This window comes from Fonsecaea nubica, assembly GCF_001646965.1.
Source record: "Fonsecaea nubica strain CBS 269.64 chromosome Unknown Scaff11, whole genome shotgun sequence".
Lineage (NCBI taxonomy): Eukaryota > Fungi > Ascomycota > Eurotiomycetes > Chaetothyriales > Herpotrichiellaceae > Fonsecaea > Fonsecaea nubica.
The window spans coordinates 473802-494879 of NW_019173684.1; the positions used below are offsets into that span (position 1 = coordinate 473802).

Genomic DNA, 21078 nt, shown 5'->3' on the forward strand with positions numbered 1-21078 from the left:
TGTGCTGGTGACTTGATTCATAGTATTGTTTCTCATTCGAGCTCAAGTTGGACCAACTCGGCGCCCTCAAAGAAAGTCTCGCGGACATTTCGACAGATTCCTACCCGTCGGAAGACAGTTGACCAAGAAGGGCTCCCGGTGTGAATATCTGATTGGTATGTTTCCTGCGGTTTCTTGCAGCAGAGCCTGAACTGGAGCAAGAGCATTACCCTTTGACCTATTTGCAAACCATACAGGTCCCTCTCCACACCAGCTGCCACATGAATTTCCGCATTGGAGCGATCAATGCTGCCGTCCGGGGGAAGGAAGTAGTCCAGTTGTGCTTCAATCGGTTGCCTGTTGGGCTCGCATATGACCATCTGACCATCTTCGGGGTTTCGTGCGTGGACGTGGCGAGCAATGTATTTTGAGAGATCGTACTTGTTCTGCCCACTGCGTGCTGTTATCTCGGACCAGTCAACGCGATCTGACTCTGGGTGTATGATCTGTCGCAGGTATCCTCTCACAGAGACACTTTTCCTCTTTGCCCCCTCCTGGCAAGCATGGAGAACATTCCGGTCTTTCTCTTCGCGCTCTTTGGGGTTCTTTCTAGCGACAGGTACTCCAAGCACTTCAAACCCATTGCTCCGTTTGAAGTCCTGCTTGGTGCTAATGTAGGTCCCGACAGGAAGGCATGCCCAAGACCAGCTGGGCGCAATATCAACGAGGGCTTTCCGCGGGTCAGCGGCCGTCCCGACCGACCACGCTAGGTCCTCGGGAAATGTGTCGCGCCAAAGCCCAGCGAGATATTCCTGGTCTGGAGTGACATAAGTTGAGAGATATTGTGCTGCCAGACCAGAAATGGCCGGAAATCGGTCTGTTGTTTTGGTGATCTCTCGTGGGCAGTAAGCCTCGATAACATCACTCCATTCCTGGTGTAAGCGAGCTCGTTCCCCTGCAAAGCGAGAGTTGATGAAGACCTGGGCCACGCTCATCTGTTCGAATCCGTTCTCGTCTTCGAACGGGGCGGCACCACCGCCATCGTGCTTCCCTGCGCTACGGATGTCGATCTCTGTGCTCTGCTTCTCAACACAAGACCAGTAGACCCTCTGACTGCAGTAGTATAATAGTCTGGGGGACAGTCGCTCCTCTTGGAGAGTCCACGCGCGTTTGGACAATGGTGCGGTTGCCCTCACTTGGTTGAGACTCATGTCGTAGTTGACGAGCCATTGACCTTCAAAGTAGAAAGGAACAACTTTGTGAATCCACGCCTTCCGAGGCCAAATGAGGCCATCCCTGGAGCTTTTGCTTGAACATGCGCACAGAGTAAAGACGGCGTTGCCGTAGATGACATGCATCCTCGAAGCTTCGGCGTCCCAATCCTCACCGGCATCATGGTTGCAAGCTGAACAGTGATCCCCTTTACAATCATCGAAGCCATCACCCTCATCGTCGCCTTGCGGAATCGTGTTTTGGTCCCTTTGGATTTTCTGGGAGATACAGACTTGATCAACCCACATATATCTCAGTTCGAGTCTTCGAACCAGACTCAAAGCGTCCCGTATAGTTTTCGGGAGCTCTGAGATTTCGAATCCAATCTTGCGCTTGTCAAGATTGCACGGCGTGGTCCTACCTCGAGAATGTCCCTGGCCCCAACAATAACTCAAGGCGACGTAGTCAAGTTTCTTGCCGGCTGGCAACTCCGACGTATCGACCAGTCTCAATGTCGTTTCGGACACAATCTCAATCAGTCGTCTTGGGTGCTCGCCAGATTGAGTCAGGAGGCTGCACTGGTGCTCTTTACGGCAGCATTGCAGCCAGTCTTTGGTCCTGGAGACGACAGAGACAAAGGGGTCCTCCTCAAGCGACGAAGGTCTGATATTGGTGGTGAGTGCAATGTTTACCAAGATGCTGCTCTCGCGTGACACCCCCAGACGAACTTGTAGCGTCGATTGACCACGACGTCCAGTCTCTCCTGCCGATAACCTGAGATAGACGGGTGCATCTCGTTCTTCCATCTTCTTGACATCGTCACCAGTGATTTGGGACAGGAGCAGTGCCTGTCGGACAACCCTGCACCCCCTACACCTGTCGTGTGCGCATTGATCGAGTTCGCCGTAGCTTGAATGCAATCTGATAAAATCGGTGTCCGTTCCGCCCCTGCCCCGTGCTCTTCGAACTGCGCGTTCAAATTCTATAAAATTGGAGCATCGAAGTTGGCTCTGGCCATTTGGCTGCAATCTTTTGGGTTTATTCCACCACCAGCTCAGCATCTCGTTTGATGAAGTGGGACTGAGCGTAAGGCAGTTGGTAATTCGGACATTTGGACTTGAAAGATTGACATCGACGGTATCAGGAACTAGCCATTTCGATCTGGCAACTCGGGTGCCGTAGGGTCATTTGTTCCCTTGAGTCGTCGTCGAGACCACATCATCCGTCTCCTGGCCCAGGCAGGGGCGGTTTCAGATGACGTGGTGAGGGGGTCAATTAGGCCGCAGGCTGTATTAATGGGGGGGCTTTGTGGCTGTGGACCGGAAGGTGCTCTGTGTGTGGTGCTGGAATAATGCAGGGAAAAGAAACATGGAAGAAAGACAAGAGACAATGGCGCAAAATCTAGGCTGCACAATGATCTACAATGATCTTCACCCGCAATCCCTCTCCACGTCCACCACCCATTCACTACCTCACTCGGTCATTCCAATTCCACAGATGTAGTTTCCTCCTTGAATCGCTTGAAATTATCCATAATTGCGGCCAGGTCAAGTAGTCTACAGAAGTCGATTTGTTAGTTTCTTCGCAATAGGACTCGGAGGACCAGGGGGACAGACACAGCCATGGCGCCAAAAGTGCATGGCACCACAAAAGCAACATTCTCAGATGCCGCTCGTCCCCATATCACGGCCAGTAAGGCTGTGGCAACGGCAAAGACTGTACACAGGGTTGTACTGAGGTAGAATGCCGTTTTCAGGGTTTGGACGCGCTTGTCTTCAAAGCCCGGCTCAGGCACGCTGTCGGCGACATTGCGAAAGCGTGACGAGATGGTTCCGGCGACGCTGATATTAGCGCTTGCCTGGGAATGGACAGTTAGAATATCGGTATTGTCCCCTGGAGAACGGATATCTTCCTCAGTCGGAATCTTGTCGGAGCCACTCACCACTGCAAAGGAACAAAAGCTCGTAAACATCCAATATGGCTGGGAATTGAAGTGATTGAAGGGATCTCCCAGCATCGAGGCGAAGGAAGTGATGATGGCACTCGACAGAAACATGATATTTGCCCCGATGCACGCATACTGGGTCAAGCTCCCCAGCCCGTGGCCGGAATTGAAGTTTGCCAATACACTCATGTTATTCATCATGTCGATCGATTTCTAGCAAGCACTCAGAAAAGAGAAGAAAGGGTTTGAAGTTGTTCAACTCAGGCTGTCGATTGCCATTAAAGGCTGTGGCCAGGCTGGAGCTGCGCCTCACTCTGTCGTTTGAGGTCTTGACCAGGATGAGCGCAGGCACCCGCAGCACCTAACCAGCGGTTCATGTAGCGATATTAGGGCACCCTGAGGACCAGGGTTGATGGGGGCCGGATCTAGAGGACAGGCGTCAAAGTGGCCAGTCAGGCCAGTCAACCTCATCCAACAATCCATCAGATGGGAATGAACTTGTTTATTGTTTTGTATATCGTAGAGCTAGACAATATGTATGCAAAAGGAAGCATCGAGGGTAAGAAATCCGCATCGGACTTTGGCGAGTCTTTCTATTATTAATAAACTCGCCTGAATGACTCTGTTTTATTAACCATCAACATCTGCGAAGCTGCCGACTGGATCATTGACGAACTGGGTAGTGGAGACTTAGACACACATCAAGGAACATATTACTTACCAGTAATTACTTGGTGCTTCATCTACTCCTTGACTCACCCTCTTGTACCATATCATTTTGACGCTGGATCTTGTGGAAAGAGTCTCGATGATTCGAGGAGAGATGGATGTGACGACGCCTCTACATTTATGGCAGCTCTGAACGAATATCTTTGAACATCAAAAATCAATCACCCAGTCACCCCTCACCGCCGAAGCAGACACAGCATTATCCATCCACGGCCTCTGATCTCAAAACCCAGACCATCGACAACAATGTCCAAATCACAGACAATGACCATTGCGCCCGCCGATGAGGCTTATCGACCTCATCATCGTCATCGCCACGACGGTCCGTCAACATCACCCGAGACATTCGAACTGAGCCTCAAAACACCGACAAAGTCGTTGCGAGAACTCACCCGTCGAGTCGTCCAGGGCGGCAAGGCCACATTGCCAACAGCTGGAGGCGCCCAAACGTCGTCGTCGTCGTTGGACGAAGAAGGGACCGGTGTTCACAATGGAGTGCCTCCTCCAGTCAATGCGCCCCCGGCCATTCAGCGGTGGAATATGCCCAGGGGAAATATCGGTCGTCTGGGATTCGCCTTTTTCTCCTTCATTGTCACGGGTCTCAACGACGGTGCTGTCGGAGTACGGATGCTTCTGAACCTCTCCCACCCCTTGATTGAGTTGGATCGAGATATGCTAACACGCATCTTTCCTTACAGGCACTGATACCATACGTGCGTCCTCTGTTCCCCTTCCCTTGTTGTGTCTGACTACAATCTCACAAGCCAACACAGCTCGAGACGTACTATCACCTGAACTACACGACTGTCTCTCTAATCTTCCTCACCCCCTTCGCAGGCTACTCCCTCGCCGCATTCACCAATGCCGCCATCCACACGAAACTGGGCCAGCGAGGGATCGCCATCCTCGCTCCCCTGTGCCATATCATCACCTACGCCGTGTTGTCCGCCCACCCGCCGTTCCCCGTCCTCGTCGTGATCAACACCGTCTCCGGCTTCGGCAACGGCCTCACCGACGCCTGTTTCTGCGCCTGGATCGGCGCCATGGACAAGGCTAACGCCGTCCAGGGTTGCCTGCACAGTTTCTACTCGGTCGGCGCGCTGATCGCCCCGCTGATTGCCACGTCCATGGTCGTCCATGCGAAGCTGCCGTGGTACACGTTTTATTACTTTATGGTGAGTAGTGACCACCATCCTGGCCATGTACACCACGCACATTTCTTCGGGGAAACATACGGACCAGAAATCGCTAACCGCCCTGGTGGAATGGCGTCGACAGACTGGCATGTCGGCCCTAGAATTCATCGGTCTCAGCACCGTGTTCTGGCACAAGACGGGCGAGGTGTATCGAATCGAGCATCCACGGGACACCGAGGCGACGGGCGGCCGCACCAAGGAGGCGCTCAAGTCGAAAATCACTTGGATCTGCTCTGCCTTCTTTTTCACGTACATGGGCATTGAAGGTGAGTGTCTAGCCCACGATACATTTCTCTTTCCATACCCAATCCGGTCCAAAAACAATCCCATCCCATTCCATCCCATCTCCTCCATCCGTCCAACCCCTTTCCTTTTCTTTTCCCCCAGCGAAACCCTCAAGTGAGAATCGAAACTGACCATGGCCCTCCGCCTTTCGCGGGGAGCCAATGAACCATAGTCGGACTCGGCGGCTGGATCGTGACCTTCATGCTACGCGTCCGGTCGGCCTCGCCCTCCGCGTCCGGCTACTCCGGCACGGGCTTCTGGGCGGGGATGGCGCTGGGCCGAGCGAGCTTGGGGTTCGTGACCGAACGATTCGGCGAACGCGTCTGCATCTCCATCTATCTGGCGCTGTGCCTCGCGCTGCAGCTGATCTTCTGGCTTGTGCCGACGTTCCTCGTGTCCGCCGTGGCCGTGGCCTTTCTCGGATTCTTCCTCGGCCCCATGTTTCCCGGCTGCGTCATGATGGCGGCGAAACTGCTCCCGCGACACATCCACGTCAGCAGCATCGGCTTCGCCATGGCGCTCGGCGGCACCGGCGGCACCGTCTTCCCCTTCGCCATCGGCGCCATCGCCGCGTCCAAGGGCGTCAAGGTCCTCCAGCCCATCATTCTCGCCCTGCTCGTCGTGCTGTTGGGCCTGTGGTTGAGTTTTCCCAGGGTGAAGAAGAGGGAGTAATCCGCAAAGGATAGAAAATATATATATATAGACAGAGGGGAGAGGGAGGGAGGCACATAAATACTACCAAAATTCATAATTCATACCTACCTGCCTGACTGCCTGTGTATGTGTAGATGACACTGTCGCCACCATCGATCGCCATCCCCATTTACTATCCTCGACCCCATTCATTCTCCTCCACAAGTTCATCTTCCTTATCCCTTGTGCCCCCTTTCATGCCCTGCTCACAAGGTTCACCAGGTGGGTGATATCGTATTCCAGTCAGGGCCGAGCACCGGGAACCGAAGACAACCAACACCCACACACCCCATGACTATGATCACACCGTGATAGTATCTATACGCAACATCGGAGAAAGTCCAAGATCAAGCCAAAATGACAGTGAAAAACCAAACAAGAGCAGCAATGGACATGGCAAAAGCAAAGTAAAAAAAAGTTCATAACCTGATTAATTTGAATTTGCAATTGCACTTGCATATCTTCCAACGCATACACAATCCATGTTCATTTCAATCTTTTTGCTCTTGTTTTTCTTTTTGACGTGTTTTGAAATCAATCTGAGATTCCATACACTTCGCATGAAGAGATTGGGCACCTTGGGCACCGGGCAGGTAGCAAATATCAGAAACCCTTTGTGCATTCGCTATCTTGCTCTTCCTTGAGAGAAGAGACCTCCGCTCCGCTTTCTGTGCCCATTCCTGTGCCTGTGCCTCTGCCGCTCCGCCCATCGAGATGGTTGGTTGGAAACATGGTTCCAATCGTGGTATTGAGGAGAAAAACAGGGGTATCTTGGGTATCTATGCCTTGATGTCTCATTTCCTTTTCTGGGAAGGTTCGGTTCTCCCCAAAACAGATAATAAAAACACACTCCATACCGGATTTTGTTCGTTTCGTCTTGTTTCGTCACACAGCATCATTCACTGTTCCTGTCTGTGCTGCTGCCATAGTTGTTCCCATTGTGTCATGATGTTCAATAACAAGTTCCACCCACCCTGTTCTGGAAATTCCGAATGTCCTGAAAACCCGTACACATTGCAATAGCCTCCGATCAAGGCGGAAATGGAGGCTGATCTCTTCAAAAGGTGATCCATCCATCAATTGCTGTGAGCGATCTGGGTTGTTTCTCTCCTGTGTGATTCCTTGTTTTGTTTTCTTCCGCCAAGGTTCTCTTCCGCGGAAAAATAACCCCCTTTCGCAGTGTCGTCCTCAGTCTCACAGTCGTATCGTAGTGTGATGTCCCACTGCCCGAGGCTCTCAGGCCCTCACTCTCTTCCTCCCGACGCCTTCTTCTTCAACCTCGCTCAGCTTCCTGCCTTTGGTCGCCGTTCGGCTGGCACCAGACTTGTCTGACTTGGGAGTAGTGACTTCGCTACTCGGCACGCTCTCAACCCGTCCCCCACCATCATGCTCAGTGTACTGGGCCGCCTGGTCAAATTTGAGATTCCCCGTATTTCCGCCGTACTGATCTGCCCCCATACCGGTACCCACACCAACCCCCATACCCGCACCCGCATTGGTCCCATCAAATCCACCGAACCCAGCTGTGTTGTCATTGTTCAGGTTTCCAAACAACTCGTCGTCATCTTTGTAAGCGAAGTTCATGTGGTCGGCCGTCCCTAATTGATCTCCACCCAGTCCTGTGTTGCCGAAGTCGTAGTTGCCGTTCCCGTCGCTAGGAAAATCGCCAAAGTACTCGTTGTGAGTCAAAAAGTCGTCAATGTCCAGAGGCGGAGGTGGAAAAGACTGGCCGTCACCAATTCCGGGGATTGAACCGGTCGGAGATAGCGGCTGCAACAAGTTGGTGAGGTTTTGAACAGATTTATCCTGCTCCGCTTGTAACTTGGCGAGTTGTTCCAAGTCTGCTTGGGTGCTGGCGAGCCGGCGATGGAAGTTCGGAGGTCCGGGCGGTGGCGTGGCGTTTATGAGTGCATTGTCATTGCCCGCGGGTTGGTTAGCGGAGTTGTTGATCATACGGAGGACGTCAGCACGCTGGGCCGTGGACAGCGGTCCTGTACCGGATGACGCTTCAAGATTGCTGAGGACATTGGAGAAGTCTTGCGCCGGTGTGGTCGGGGAATTTGCAGAGTGATTGTTCCTCGCATTGGCGTTTTGTATCATTGTCATCATGTCCCGGGACGGCAGATCGTTGCGTGCCTGATTGACAGAGGAGACGTTGGCACTATTAGGGTTATGGACCCCAGGATCAAAAACCTCTTCAAGTTTCGGTGAGAGCAGAGATTGGGACTGTCCGCTGCGGTGACCTGTTGTCTTAGGGGTAAGATAAGGACTGTTGCCAGACCGAGGTGATAACGTGCTCGCTCGACCGTGTGGCTGCTGTGGCGCTTGTGGTTGCCCGCTTCCGTTAGTCAGTAGCAGAGGCTGTTTCTTGAACGGCTTCGCAGGGCTACCATCGAGGTTGATGTCATTGAAGCTGTAGTCGCCGACATCAACTACATTACCCTGAGTTGATGTGTCGACGGGAATCGCATTTTGGAAAAGGTTGGCAATACCTTGTACGCTCTCGTGGCTTTGTAGGCTGCGGTTATAGACTGTGGCGAGGAACGTCAGGATAGCATTGATCGAGTTCTCATGTCGATTGTGCTGGTCTTGGAAGGTCGCCGCTTGCCCGTACAACTGTTCATGCTCGCGCTTGAGTTGTTGCATCATACGAGAGATTTGCGTCTGCTGATGTCTGATGGCTGCCAGTTCACGCTGTACGCTCTTGAATTGATCCTGGGTCAGAGCCATCTCACTGCTTCCCAGTGTGAGCTGGCCCGGTCGGGCACGTACTCGGGTATCAACGGGATTCGTCTCATCCACGAAGTCGTCGGCGTCCTCCTCGTTCTGATCGTTGTCCGGTTTGCCTTTTCTTTTCGAGGCAGGTCCGCCGATGTTTTTCGGCTTCTGTATCAACCAGAGCAAGTCTGGATGACCGCGCCGGAAGTAGGGGTTGGAGTATTCACTTGGACTCTTGTTTTTACGTTCACTGGCTCTCATGGAATTGTCGGAAAGGCCGACTTTCTTGTGAAAGCCGTACATGTTGAGTTGACGCACGAAAGAAGCATAGTTATTGTGTTTGAACAGCTCCGGGATCAGTGTCTTTGCGAACTCATCCTCATCCAGGACAATGAATGAGTTTCCATCATCTGACCAACGGATAAGGTCGGTGTTTCTGCCGTCCTCTAAAAAGCTGTGCACTCGTTAGCACCAATTCTTGCACTTTTTCCCTCAAGGTCTACTCTCTCTCTCACCTGTTAAGCTTCTGAACAAATGGAGGTATCTGTTTCCTCTTTGCTTGAGCTTCTCTCTTTGCGATCTGTGCTCTTGCCTCCAACTCTGCTATGTCATCTTCCCATTCCGGGTTTGTGGGATGTGAGCCTCCATTTGGATGCTCTGTCCAGCTATTCCCGTCTTCGCTCGGTCGGGGTACCCGTGAAGCAAGTTGGGCCATAGGCCGTCGGGCGATTTGATTCGAAGGTTGAGGAACAGGTTGAGGATTGCCCGCAGGGTAGGTGTTTGCGTTCAATCCAAAGCTGGTTTCATTGTATGAGGGACCAGAAACAGGTTGACCAGTTTGACCCCACTGAAGGAACTGGTCATTGGAGAGTTGCGGCCCAAGGCCATCGTTGTACGTGGGCGCGGCATTCTGCATCTGAGCAGGATACGGGACTGGATCGGCGCCCGGAGCAGGGCGTTTTCTGGAGAAGCCTTGCGAGGCCATTGCTACCGGTAGGAGAGGAGAGGAGGGGAGGAGAGGTCGTGAGGCCGAAGGAGAAGAATTCAGGCGTGTGAAAGGTGGGATGTTTTGGACGTGTGGGAGATTTGAAATTATCGACAGGGTGAGGCTCGACGTCGCCGAGAACCCGGCCAAGTGAAAATCGCCAGGATCACACTATCAGAGAAAAGGTCGCGCCGCAGATAGTCAGGACTTGCTGCGAGGAAAATGATGTGTATGTCGGGTGCGCGCAGGCACAAAGTTCGGGCGGGCAAGTGGGCTGAGATGTTCAACTGCGGTATTGTTCAAGATCGCGGACAAATTATGAACAGCCAACCAGATGACAAACAGAAACCGATGTCAATTGTGTCAAGCAGAATACCCCTAAAGAGCATCCAATATGCCTTTATATCATCGACGATGGGCAAGTGGTGTGATTAAGTTCGAGCATTTTCAACGGTATGGGATTGGGAAAGTCCCGGATCTGATGGTCCTGGAGGAGTTTACTTTTCAGTCCGCAGTCTTGGGATGCCAGTTTCCTTAGGTGCTTAGGTAGGTACAGGGGAGAAACTGCCACTGCGGGAGCCTATGACATACTCGTACTCACGAGGAAGGCACTGTGTGCTAACTGCGCCAACTGCGCCAGCCGGCGCCAACCAACCAGGCGGCTGCTTCATTTTGCTCCACAGCATGGTTCCCGTCCATTCAGTCCAGCCTTGCGGATCAGGAGGGGAAACTCTCCTCCATGCTAACCAAGCTGAGTACTGTCTCAATATGTCAGCTGCTGGGGGCTATCGCGATTCAATCCACCATCGTCTCTATCAGGTACTCTCATATCTAAGCCTTGGGCTGTCCGATGAGCTTTCGGAAGCCCGCCATTGTCTTTTCCCATCCTTCGGGGTGAGCTTGGGCAAAATTCTTCACCATCTTGACAGCTCGCCAATCCTCCTGCATATGCTGATCACTCTTTGTCCCGTTGAGGACAGTCACATTCCCCAACCCGAGCACCAAACAGTACAATGCAGACTGGGGACTGATGCCAAGCTGGTTGGCCAATGCACCCGCTTCACTGGACCAGACGAGGTTAGGGTTGGCCGACAGAGTCCAGAAGCTCTGATAGACGATATTCTGCTCCCTACAGAATTGACGAACTCCAATGTCAAACTTGGTATTTGGATAAAATCGATTCTGGACCACGCTCGGCTTGATGTGGGCGCGCTCGTAGATGTCCATCAAAGTAAACAGGTTGCAGTTGGAAACACCCAGGTTCCGGATCTCGTTGGGCACATACTGCTCTAACGTGTGCCAGACTTCCATAGTCTCATTGATGGTCGGTAAAGGTGAGTGTAGAACGAGCGTGTCGATGTAGGGCTGTGTCACTTCGTCACCCTTGACCACATCCGCAAAGTTGAAGTTCTTGAGGGACGAGATGACCGACGCATTCACTTGCTCTCTGAGCGGACTTTGGGGGTCATATGGCATATTGTCTAGGTCTTGACCTCCCACGCTGGTGAACTTGGTTTGGATGTAGACCTCAGATCGGTTGATCGTGCCATCTTTGATTGCTCTAGATATGCCAGCGGCGACCAGATCTTCTCGGTAATGCTTGGGTTGAGCCGCCGTGTCAATGGCTGTGAAACCGTTGCAGAGGGCCTGGTAGACGAGGTCAGCGGTGGCCTCCTTTTTCCATGCCGTTCCGTAAATGAAGGCGGGCAAGGCAGGGATCACATGTCGGCCTGACAGATGAGGAGCATGTAACGCCAGCTTCTCGAAGATTGCGGAGGTCGTCATATTACCCGGTTCGGCATCGAGGTGGACATCAAGCTGGATAGGGAAACGTAACTGCACGCTACTTGGTCGTCAATGTTTCGGAGTTATACGCGATTTGGACATCCAATGGTCTGTCAGAAGATGTCAGAGGATGTCAGAGTATTCAGTTGTCCCCTGACCCAGAAGGATGGATCCAAAGGTTGTGTACTGTTGCGTTAGTTGAGCATGAAATCATTTGCTGAAGATCCGACGAATGAAGCAGTTTACATCATGCTGCAGCAAATCATTGGCAGGATTGTTCCTTCCCCCCTCGGCCTCGGGCTCTGAAACCCCAGACTTTGCTAAACCGAGCCATCCGGCCTTACATATTACGAGAGAACTCGTATTCACAAACATCTCTCAGCATCAGACCTTCAGTTCTTCATTCTTGCTGTGGCCAACAGATCAATGATTCCAAGGACTTACTAATACCGATGTCGGAGGTTTCATGTCTTCGTTGGGATGATGGTAACGCAAATCTTGAGTTCTCTTCGAGTTGCACCCCGAACCACCAAGCGTTGCAGATCTCTTCTGGTTGGCTCGGTGGATTACCTGTTGCAGGACGCCAGGTCATCTCGAGCCTTCAGCCTAACTAACTGTTCCATTATGCTGTCGAGTGCTGACCTGAATGTGGCAGCTGTCAAGTCATCAGATTCTTCTTCACCAGTTGTGTTAAGTCTTGCCACTCCTAATTTTTCACGCAAATCTTTGGGCTCTTCCTGCGCCATGTAACTCGTATTTTCGAACAAGTCCTGCCTCCCTGGCCAGCACAGGCCTACCACACCCACTCGAAACGCCAGCCAATACGCTCCTCCAGAAACCCAGCAACTCTTGATGGACAGGATAATGATTCGTGCCCAGCGATCCGCTACTGACTACAACGGGGCCGGACTTCCGCCCACGGATGGGTAGAGCTGGTGGCTCGCAAAGTGAGGCAAAACACTGGGTCGAGGCAACAGGAAAAGCTTGCACATCAGACCTGCTGCCTAATCGTGTTGCTCAGAAGGATGGGACCCCCATGAAAACCAGGTTCAAAGGAAAAGCCAAACGGAGAAGTAAAAGGGGCACGCGGCGGAACGCCAATGAGGGCATGGGTCTCAGGGGGAGTCTGCTTCGACGCAAGGCTCCGACGACAAGACTAGGGGAGTCGGCATCAGGCAAGTGGATGGAAGGATATGAAACCGAGATTTCATAGTGGCGAAGCAGTCCGGAAAGGAGGGCGTCAACGGTCTGCCTAGGCTCATTTCTGGGAAGATGTCAGGATAAGAACAAGCAGGGGTTGGAGGAGGAAGTCGTAAGATGGTGGAGGAGTTTGATTGCTGTTGGGTGGACAGTGGGCAGTACGTAGAGGGTCGAGGGGACACTCCATCTTCCATGACCCGACTGCTTTCGTTGCTCTAAGACCCACGAACCTGTCTAGTCCCAGATTCACCGTTATGTTGATCTCTTGAGCCGGAGTCTGCAATGGCATCCCCAAAGTGTCAATAGAGTGAGACTGAAGGATGGAAGACTTGGTGGTCAGAAGGATTGAGTGGTGGAACGGGAGATCGTGGCTATCCATCATTTCTACTAGCTTACCATTTGAGCTGGGCCACGGCTAATCAGGCCTAGTAGGGCCGCTTAAGGTGCCACCGACCCTCCCAGCTCCAACTGGCTTCCGGGGCTGTCGACGCAGTTTAATCACCGCGAAATCTGAGGATTTATACCTAGCGGTGGGCAATCCTCTGGTTGGCCACTCTTAGGGAGCAGCCACCCCCAGGGGGTGAAGGGGAGGGGACCACCCACCGACCATGGCCGCTGGCTGCTGGCCGCTCGCCTACTGGCATTCATCTGCTCTCCCGTGCTAACTGTCTAACTTTAGTGAGCCGCCGTCTTTTGCAGCCAAAATTCTTCTCCTAATTTCTTTGTCTCAAAACAACATCTTGGACGAAATCTTCCCCGTCTCTTTTTTTTAATTTGACACTCTCCCTTTCATCTCAGCAACATTCAGCTGTTTGCTACGTGAATAACTCATCTTTGCCCGTCGGCGCTCTCGTATACGCTGGTTCAACGATTGTCCATCCCTATCATGCCTCGTGGCTCGAGTTAGACGCCCCTGTCCCTGTCCTTGTACTCAAGTTCAACCCTACTACGGGAACTTGACTCGACTCGCTCCCAACCAGGCTCGAGTTTTTCTGCGACCTGCATTTCATACAAGCAGCGGATCGCGTTAATTCGGTCCTTGGGTATCTTACGCTTTCACGACGTCTGATTCTACCGACACTCTAATATTGCGACTTGTCCCTCCTTCAATCGCCATACCACCTCAACTCTACTCGTGTTCCTGTTACACGTCCCATAACCTCGAAACGACTATCGACTTTTCCATCGCGCATCTTCCATCCTCTCCGATCACTGATTGGGGCATTGTCATATCCCCAAACCTCCCCACGGCACATTTATTAGACGTCAAGGAAAGAGGTGGATTTTAGTTCGACACCCAGCTGGTAACATTAAGAGCCTTTTATTGAACTCCAGGGCCTTCCATGAAGATGGCAGCCTTTTCTAACGCCTCTGACGCGTTTTATGACGATGTCTCAGGCACATCCCCGAGAGCATATCGAAATGCGCAATTGAACCGCCAGGGTGGTAGGGCTGACCCTTATGGAGGCATGAGTGCTCCCATGTTTGGGGCTGATAGCGCTCTGCCCAATATGCGTTTTGACGGTATGCGCGATAGCTTTGGAGCACCGATGCAGAATCCTGGGGTGGGAAACATCAATTTTCCCTACGATGCAAGCGCTGCTCAAACATGGAGTTCGGGAGGGGCATCTTTGCAGTCCTTTGGAAATGGCATGGGCAATATTCCCCAAAATGCAAACTACGGGCCATCGCGAAGTGTCAAGCCCAGCCGAGGCCGTGTGGGAATTTCGAACGTGAGTTTCCTATAACATGCGCAGTGTATGCCTGCTGACTGACCAGACTCAGATCTGGTATGATCAGCCAGGACAATTGCAGCAACAACACCCTGCAATTGTGGGACACCGGTCGGGTCCTCAAGGCCGCAATGACCAGCAGGAAGATGACGACGAATTGATCCCCACAGCAATCGTGATTAAGAACATACCCTTCGCTGTGAAAAAGGAACAGCTTGTCCAATTGATGGTTGATATGAATCTGCCTCTACCATATGCATTCAACTATCACTTTGACAATGGGGTCTTCCGGGGTCTGGCCTTTGCCAATTTCACTTCTCCTCAAGAAACCGAACAAGTCATTCAAGCTCTGAACCATATGGACTTGAGCGGGCGCAAGTTGCGAGTGGAGTATAAGAAAATGCTGCCTCTCGCTGAACGAGAGCGCATAGAAAGAGAAAAGCGCGAGCGGCGTGGCCAGTTGGAGGAACAACACCGCCCCATGGCACAATCACAGCTTCACAACCAGGTCTCGCTGTCGTCGATTTCTCGAAACACCCCATCTCCCCTTTCCCATCGCAGCACAATGCCTGGTAAGTGGACTCTTTCTCCCCAGTATTCTCAAAATAGGCTAACCAAAATTTAAGATGTCGACATGAATGACCCCAAGACTCTCGAGTTCTACACCGAGATGACGCTGTTTAGACGAGACCCGACTCGTGAAGTCCTCATATTCCCCCCAACACTAGAACCACACCATCGTCGCATTGTTCACACCTTAGCCCACCACATGGGCTTAATGCACACATCCCGCGGCACTGGAGATCAGCGACAAGTTCACATCCACCGACCGGCGCCTGGCACGAATGTGAGCCCACCGACTCTCGCAGGTGGATTTCCAACCAACGATGGTATGCGCCAGACTCTCGCCAGATCTTCTACGGCAGACTTCAATGACGGCAGACAATATGACGGTCCTTCTTTCAACACTCTTCGCGGCCAGTCCTCGGTCGGACTGCTGGATGTCATGGATTCCAGCGCCTACGGCAGAAACGCTGATAGCAACCTCCGCAACGCCAAATCTTTTGCTGACCTGCGATCATGGAGCCCGTCGCCCGTGCCGTCGTCCGCAAGCTTCCCCGCAGCATTGCAGACCAACGGAGCACGTCTGCAAGCGTTGAACGATACAGCTGGGTCCAACACGCCCACCTTGACTCCGACAGCCTCTAACTCAGGCGTCAGCCGTGATGAGCCTTTCCTCATCTCTAGCTTTTCCAACCTTTCCATGACTAATAATGGTGGCAGCCAGACCAGCCCTCGCCGTCAACGCAGTTTTTTCGGGAACGGATCCGAATGGACTGACGGCCAAAACTACCAACCCACCGGTCCCATCGGCAGCAAGCGAACCGTTAGCATAGGGCCGGAGACGACCTCCCAGAACACCAACCCCCTGCGTCAGTCGCGCGGACCGAGTTCAACCAGCGCCATCGGCTTCCGCCGACAGAACGGACGTGGCAGTGATGAATTGCGTACGGCCGCATCAGCAATTGCCGAATGAAGAGACATAGCATATACCCCCCCTACTTTGATGACGCTCTCTGCTGAGCAATGACGAGTCAATGATCCACGAACGACATGACCACCTCCTACCAGGAAACAGCAAAAAGTTAGACGCATAGGGCAGCCTACATGACTGCATGATTGGACTACAGAAAAAGATTGTTGTAACGAAATGACACAGGACTCTACGGGTGCGGCATAAAGCATTTTGTTACGAGGTCCCTGAGAAAGAATGATTGACCCTGGGTTGTACACTTTGTTGACTTGAATTTCCGCGAGAGAGCAGTGCATTACGGGCGTTGAGCGCCAGAGCGCTCGACAAGGAGCTCATACCGGGTGAGTCGACTATGAAGCGGTCGATGTGGTATGGGACGACGCGGAGCGAGCCTCGTCATGATTTGCGTTTTTTGATTGTGCGGGAGATGGATTTACGTATGGGATACACTCGTTTAATCAGTCGGGAGACCATCCCGAAGGAGTGGAAGTAATACCAAATGATTGTTTGATTAGAATTCTAAGCCTTGCCAGTCCGTGTCTCCCAGAGCTGGTTGCTCAAGCACAGAAACCCAATCGGAACAACAAGAGGCAATGATTATCTAATGAGTGCCAAGCCAAAGGTCTCCCCGTGCGCCCCTCAACCACTTCATCGTTCTTCTCTACACACCTCGCAGCTTGTCGAGAGACTTGCTACTGTCAAGGATGCGGGCAGAAGCTTCATGTTGCCAATGGCGGCTGTAGAGGATCACCTCTGTGCTGTCGCCTGCATCCAAAAAACCCCTTCAAAGCATGGAGCCAAAAAGGGGAAATAAATCGCTCACCGCAGCCGTCCACAACAAGCTGTCTGCTTGGCTCTTTTCTACTGTGTTTGGGCAATATGTCCCCTCCAAAGGGCCTTTTGCCATCTGCTGGTATGTAAGTGATCGATTAACTCTTACTACAGCATCCTCCTCGAACACCAATGGAGCCATTGCTCTCCTCCCGGTCCCATCCTGGGCAGGCTGCCTTCGAGACACAGTGCTGCGACAAGTGGCGGGAGTTTCCTAATTATGCCAAGCCCCGCGTGCTCCACCAAAAGCGGCTTAGGGCCAATCATGCTTGGTCTCTTGCATCTTCGACCTTATTTTCCCTCGCCTTGCCTGCCACCCACTTATCCTCCACCACTTGACCCTCTTCCATACCCTCCATCCTTGATATCAACAATCCGACGCGTCTACAACGACTGTTATCGATCGCCGTCCTCAATACACTTGTCGCATCACCACAAACAACTCAGACGTATCCTCATTCACATCTCTTACAATGGCAGGAGGCAAGGGCAAGAGCATTGGCGGCAAGGCGACAGGTGCGAAGGATTCCACGACAAAGACTCAGAAGTCACACAGCGCAAAAGCTGGTCTTCAGGTGAGCTCACACTTTTCGCGACAAGTTGAGAGGAGAATTGGAATCGCGCATTACTACACTCCCTTGCGACAAAGGCTTGAGATCGATGGGTGTGGATGATAGCTACGCGATGCAAAAGCTGTCATCTCGCCCGGCAGTGGTCGGAATACATCCTCTGCCTTCATCTCAGGCTTGAGCGCATTCCCTCTGTGCATCAAATTTGTTGATTAGACCAAAACTGACGCGTTTTGCCCCTAGTTCCCATGTGGTCGCGTCAAGCGTTTCCTCAAAAACAACACACAGAACAAGATGAGAGTTGGGGCTAAAGGTATGATCCCAGTTGTTTTCCCCCCACCAAAACAATCAATTGCAGACGCTAATCATCTTCTCATCCAGCCGCCGTCTATGTCACCGCCGTCCTCGAGTATTTGACTGCTGAAGTCCTCGAGCTCGCAGGAAACGCAGCCAAGGATCTCAAAGTCAAGCGCATTACCCCCCGCCACCTGCAGCTCGCCATCCGAGGTGACGAAGAGCTGGACACACTGATCAGAGCAACCATCGCATTCGGTGGTGTCCTCCCTCACATCAACAGAGCGCTTCTCTTGAAGGTCGAGCAAAAGAAGAAGAGCAAGGCCGATGCATAGAGGACTGGGTGGGGACAGGCATCAACAGACCGAATATCTCGTCGCAACCCCTGCTCACGGCGTTTAGGGTCATCGTGTAATGAACCGAATTGTGGCGGTGTCATGCGGAAGGGCGATAAGAATGAGTGTATGAGAGAAACAACAAGGGACAGCACGGTTGACAGGAGGTTGTTATTGAATCATTTTACGCGTGTTTGTTTTACAATACTGGTTCCTGAGGTTCGCGCGATGTCGAGCTTCTTTCTGGCTTTTGCCTTGAATTGGATGACCTACTCAACAGAAAGAGAATTCTTTTCTTCCCTCTGACTTGTCTATTCCCTCATTGCCTATCAAACTTTCTGATTCATTATAGGCGTCTTGTTTTCCTGTCCGACTGCCGATCTGCTTTCCAGACTGGGATCAGGTCCTTTCTCCAGCGCAACTGTCTCACGCATGGCCAATTTCCTGGTGGACTTGCGCATAAGTTCGTACTACGTATTGTATTACCTCTGGAACTCCATCAAAGGCTGCCATCGTGCGGAGACGCCGCAGGTGTCGACCAGTCTTTCCTTGCCCTGCTCCTTTTGCTTGCTCGCTCTCCATCGCCGTCTAGAGCCAATACAGTCCTTGGGCAACTAGCATCTACAGCATGTCTCGCCCCTACTAAGTCCCCGAAGAATGTGGTCTCTGTCGACTCGGGGCTCAACGGCTCTACGCTGCACCACTGCACCATACGTGACACAAATGTTGTTTGCTTCACGACAGACCTGACGGGCTCTCCCTATCTTACAAGACGCCTCACGCGAATCTCCCCGCGGCCTCAGCTTCGTCGTCTTCCATTCGGAAACTTACTTTGTTCCTGCGCAGATAGCTAGTGATGTGAGCGTCTCGCTAGTGTTCCACGGCCACGGATTCGCACCGCCGTGTCAATGCTTTTGTCCCAGTTTGTGCCACAATATCCTCTCATGACTTCACAGGTAAGAGCCGGATCAATTCGCTGACTCTGGTTTGACTGCGCCTTTCCAGGCGAGTACGGAAGGCGGTGGCGTTTTGGTTGTTCCACACAACAGAATGAGGCACGATGCCAGAGTCTTGTCATACTGCTCTTGGGAGCTGACGACAATCACACCATATCCTTAGCCTTCTTTGTGAGGCTTCAACGCGAAAGTCTGGCAGTGCAGCCCAACCTGGTAGGTAGGTGTAAGCTGCCGACTGAGACTCGGTTGTTCTGAATGGTACATCTCTCATTCCTGACTGAAGAAGCTGGCTGCGACTCTGCGAATGGGTGTACGCGAACTGATATCACGTCCGAACTTCTGCCTCATCGACGTGCTTGTAGAACCTTACACGCTACACAAGGCGACCCATGTGCCAGAAATGAACTAAGTCTATACAGGATGCCATTCCCGGTGAGGCTGATCAGAAACTATGATGCGCCTGTCACTCCCTGGCGAGGCAAGGCACGAAGTGCACCAACGAAATTGATTCTACCTTCAATGAATAGCACCGCTGGCGCTCTCCACATGCAGGACAGTCTGTCCCCGTGGTCCAGCCGGGGAGACCGTGTGATGACTATATTCGACGTGGGAAAGCAGATATCAACCTTGTCTCCCCCAGCGATGAGGCGATCGCCAGAGCTGAACGAGAGAAGCCCATCTGCTGCATCTCCTCTTCGAAGTTCCAGCACCTGGATATTCGACTTCCACAAATTCAGACAGGCACCTTGCCCCATCCGATCGTCAACAGTTTTCGGGAGGGACTTGTTTGCTGGCGAGGATGCCGTCGAGGAGATCGCCCATCCCGTGGATTGACCCGGACAGTAATCTGCACTGGTACGATCCAGACGGCGGCTACGGAAGAGGCTACGATGATGATCAAGGTAATGACAGCTAAAAGAAAACCCCCCAATTCCAAAGGGATACTCGGTAAGACTCTTCTCAGGCTCGACCAGCACCACCAGCGATCGTGGCCGGCGGCGGCGCAGGCGGAGAGGAGAGTAAGTCATCATAACGCACAACACTAACACCCTACCTCTGCCTCTACCTCTACCAACACCATCCTGGCACACACAAGTCCATCGAGCTAGCCTATTGTCCAGAGGGGAGAGGGGAAAAAGAGAGAAAGAGAGAGCACAACACGCTGTTCCCATTCTGATATTTGTTAACTAACACATGTCATTTGCAAAACGGACGAAAAGTGATCCTGAACTACGCGCCCTCTCAGCCGTCTTCTCCGGCGTGCGTCCCCCACGAGATCGAGATCGAGATCGAGATAGCGACAACGACCGCCGCGGCCACCCACACGATTCGGGTCGTCGCACGTGCATGAACATCGAAGGCCCCTTTTACGACCAAGACTACGACCGCTGGGATTACTACGACATCGCACGGCCCGGAGGGCCCAGGAGGCTGGATTATTGTCGCCACGGCGAGGTCGAGGTCGTGTGTCTATATTGTAATGGCAGCTATGGATGTGGAAGGGGGAGAGGACCCTCTCTGTCTAGGAGCAGGGATCGTCGTCGTCGCCGAAGCGGCAGCCGCAATGCTATTCGTCGCCACGGCCACCGCCACGGCAGGCGACCTCGTGACGGTGACAGGGTCATAGCATGCTACGCGACCGACTTTGGCTATGACTTTTACAACGGCAGACCGCCGCCACGACACGGCGGCGTCATTGATGGATTCCCAGGATCACGGAGGGTGGAGGACAGACACGGTCGACATGGTCGGCATGATTCTTTGGAGCGTGGATACGACGATAGCCGCGGGGGCGGGTACTATGATTTTCCGTTTGACTTTGACTTCGACTTTGACAATCATTACGGGTCTGATCATGATCACGACTACGACTACGATTACGACTACGACTATCACGACGGGGATCGAAGGCGCAGACGATCAAGGAGACGAGACAGAAACGATAGTGCGGCAGATCATCTCTTGCGCGAAATGGACAGGGTGGAACGCAGAGCCGACGAGGCTGAACGCCGGTTGTGGAGGGTGTATGGGGCCTGAATGGTTGTTGGATTGTACTCAAAAAGGGGAGAAAGGGATATGGAATGACTCGTTTGATTGGG

General features: G+C 52.6%; 8 protein-coding genes across 8 annotated transcripts; 4 read left to right on the forward strand and 4 right to left on the reverse strand.

Moving 5' to 3' along the window:
• Positions 1 to 32: 32 nt before the first annotated feature.
• AYO20_02651 (hypothetical protein) lies at positions 33 to 1997 on the reverse strand (the record flags this gene model as incomplete). The annotated part of the gene is made up of 1 exon (XM_022640955.1): positions 33 to 1997. The coding sequence occupies one exon, from the start codon at positions 1995 to 1997 to the stop codon at positions 33 to 35; it is 1965 nt and encodes a 654-aa protein (XP_022503211.1).
• Positions 1998 to 2764: 767 nt separating this feature from the next.
• On the reverse strand, positions 2765 to 3325 carry AYO20_02652 (hypothetical protein; the record flags this gene model as incomplete). Its single annotated transcript, XM_022640956.1, has 1 exon — positions 2765 to 3325. One exon carries the CDS (start codon positions 3323 to 3325, stop codon positions 2765 to 2767), a length of 561 nt encoding a protein of 186 aa, XP_022503212.1.
• Positions 3326 to 4111: 786 nt separating this feature from the next.
• AYO20_02653 (hypothetical protein) lies at positions 4112 to 6018 on the forward strand (the record flags this gene model as incomplete). The annotated part of the gene is made up of 5 exons (XM_022640957.1): positions 4112 to 4486; positions 4564 to 4578; positions 4630 to 5040; positions 5108 to 5327; positions 5519 to 6018. The coding sequence occupies 5 exons, from the start codon at positions 4112 to 4114 to the stop codon at positions 6016 to 6018; spliced, it is 1521 nt and encodes a 506-aa protein (XP_022503213.1).
• A 1257-nt stretch (positions 6019 to 7275) lies between these two features.
• On the reverse strand, positions 7276 to 9742 carry AYO20_02654 (hypothetical protein; the record flags this gene model as incomplete). The annotated part of the gene is made up of 2 exons (XM_022640958.1): positions 7276 to 9211; positions 9273 to 9742. 2 exons carry the CDS (start codon positions 9740 to 9742, stop codon positions 7276 to 7278), a joined length of 2406 nt encoding a protein of 801 aa, XP_022503214.1.
• An 831-nt stretch (positions 9743 to 10573) lies between these two features.
• On the reverse strand, positions 10574 to 11527 carry AYO20_02655 (hypothetical protein; the record flags this gene model as incomplete). Its single annotated transcript, XM_022640959.1, has 1 exon — positions 10574 to 11527. The coding sequence occupies one exon, from the start codon at positions 11525 to 11527 to the stop codon at positions 10574 to 10576; it is 954 nt and encodes a 317-aa protein (XP_022503215.1).
• A 2549-nt stretch (positions 11528 to 14076) lies between these two features.
• On the forward strand, positions 14077 to 15997 carry AYO20_02656 (hypothetical protein; the record flags this gene model as incomplete). The annotated part of the gene is made up of 3 exons (XM_022640960.1): positions 14077 to 14460; positions 14513 to 15032; positions 15087 to 15997. 3 exons carry the CDS (start codon positions 14077 to 14079, stop codon positions 15995 to 15997), a joined length of 1815 nt encoding a protein of 604 aa, XP_022503216.1.
• A 1301-nt stretch (positions 15998 to 17298) lies between these two features.
• On the forward strand, positions 17299 to 18023 carry AYO20_02657 (histone H2A.Z; the record flags this gene model as incomplete). The annotated part of the gene is made up of 3 exons (XM_022640961.1): positions 17299 to 17400; positions 17638 to 17707; positions 17776 to 18023. The coding sequence occupies 3 exons, from the start codon at positions 17299 to 17301 to the stop codon at positions 18021 to 18023; spliced, it is 420 nt and encodes a 139-aa protein (XP_022503217.1).
• A 1755-nt stretch (positions 18024 to 19778) lies between these two features.
• On the forward strand, positions 19779 to 21016 carry AYO20_02658 (hypothetical protein; the record flags this gene model as incomplete). Its single annotated transcript, XM_022640962.1, has 3 exons — positions 19779 to 19881; positions 19954 to 19998; positions 20226 to 21016. The coding sequence occupies 3 exons, from the start codon at positions 19779 to 19781 to the stop codon at positions 21014 to 21016; spliced, it is 939 nt and encodes a 312-aa protein (XP_022503218.1).
• Positions 21017 to 21078: the final 62 nt, after the last annotated feature.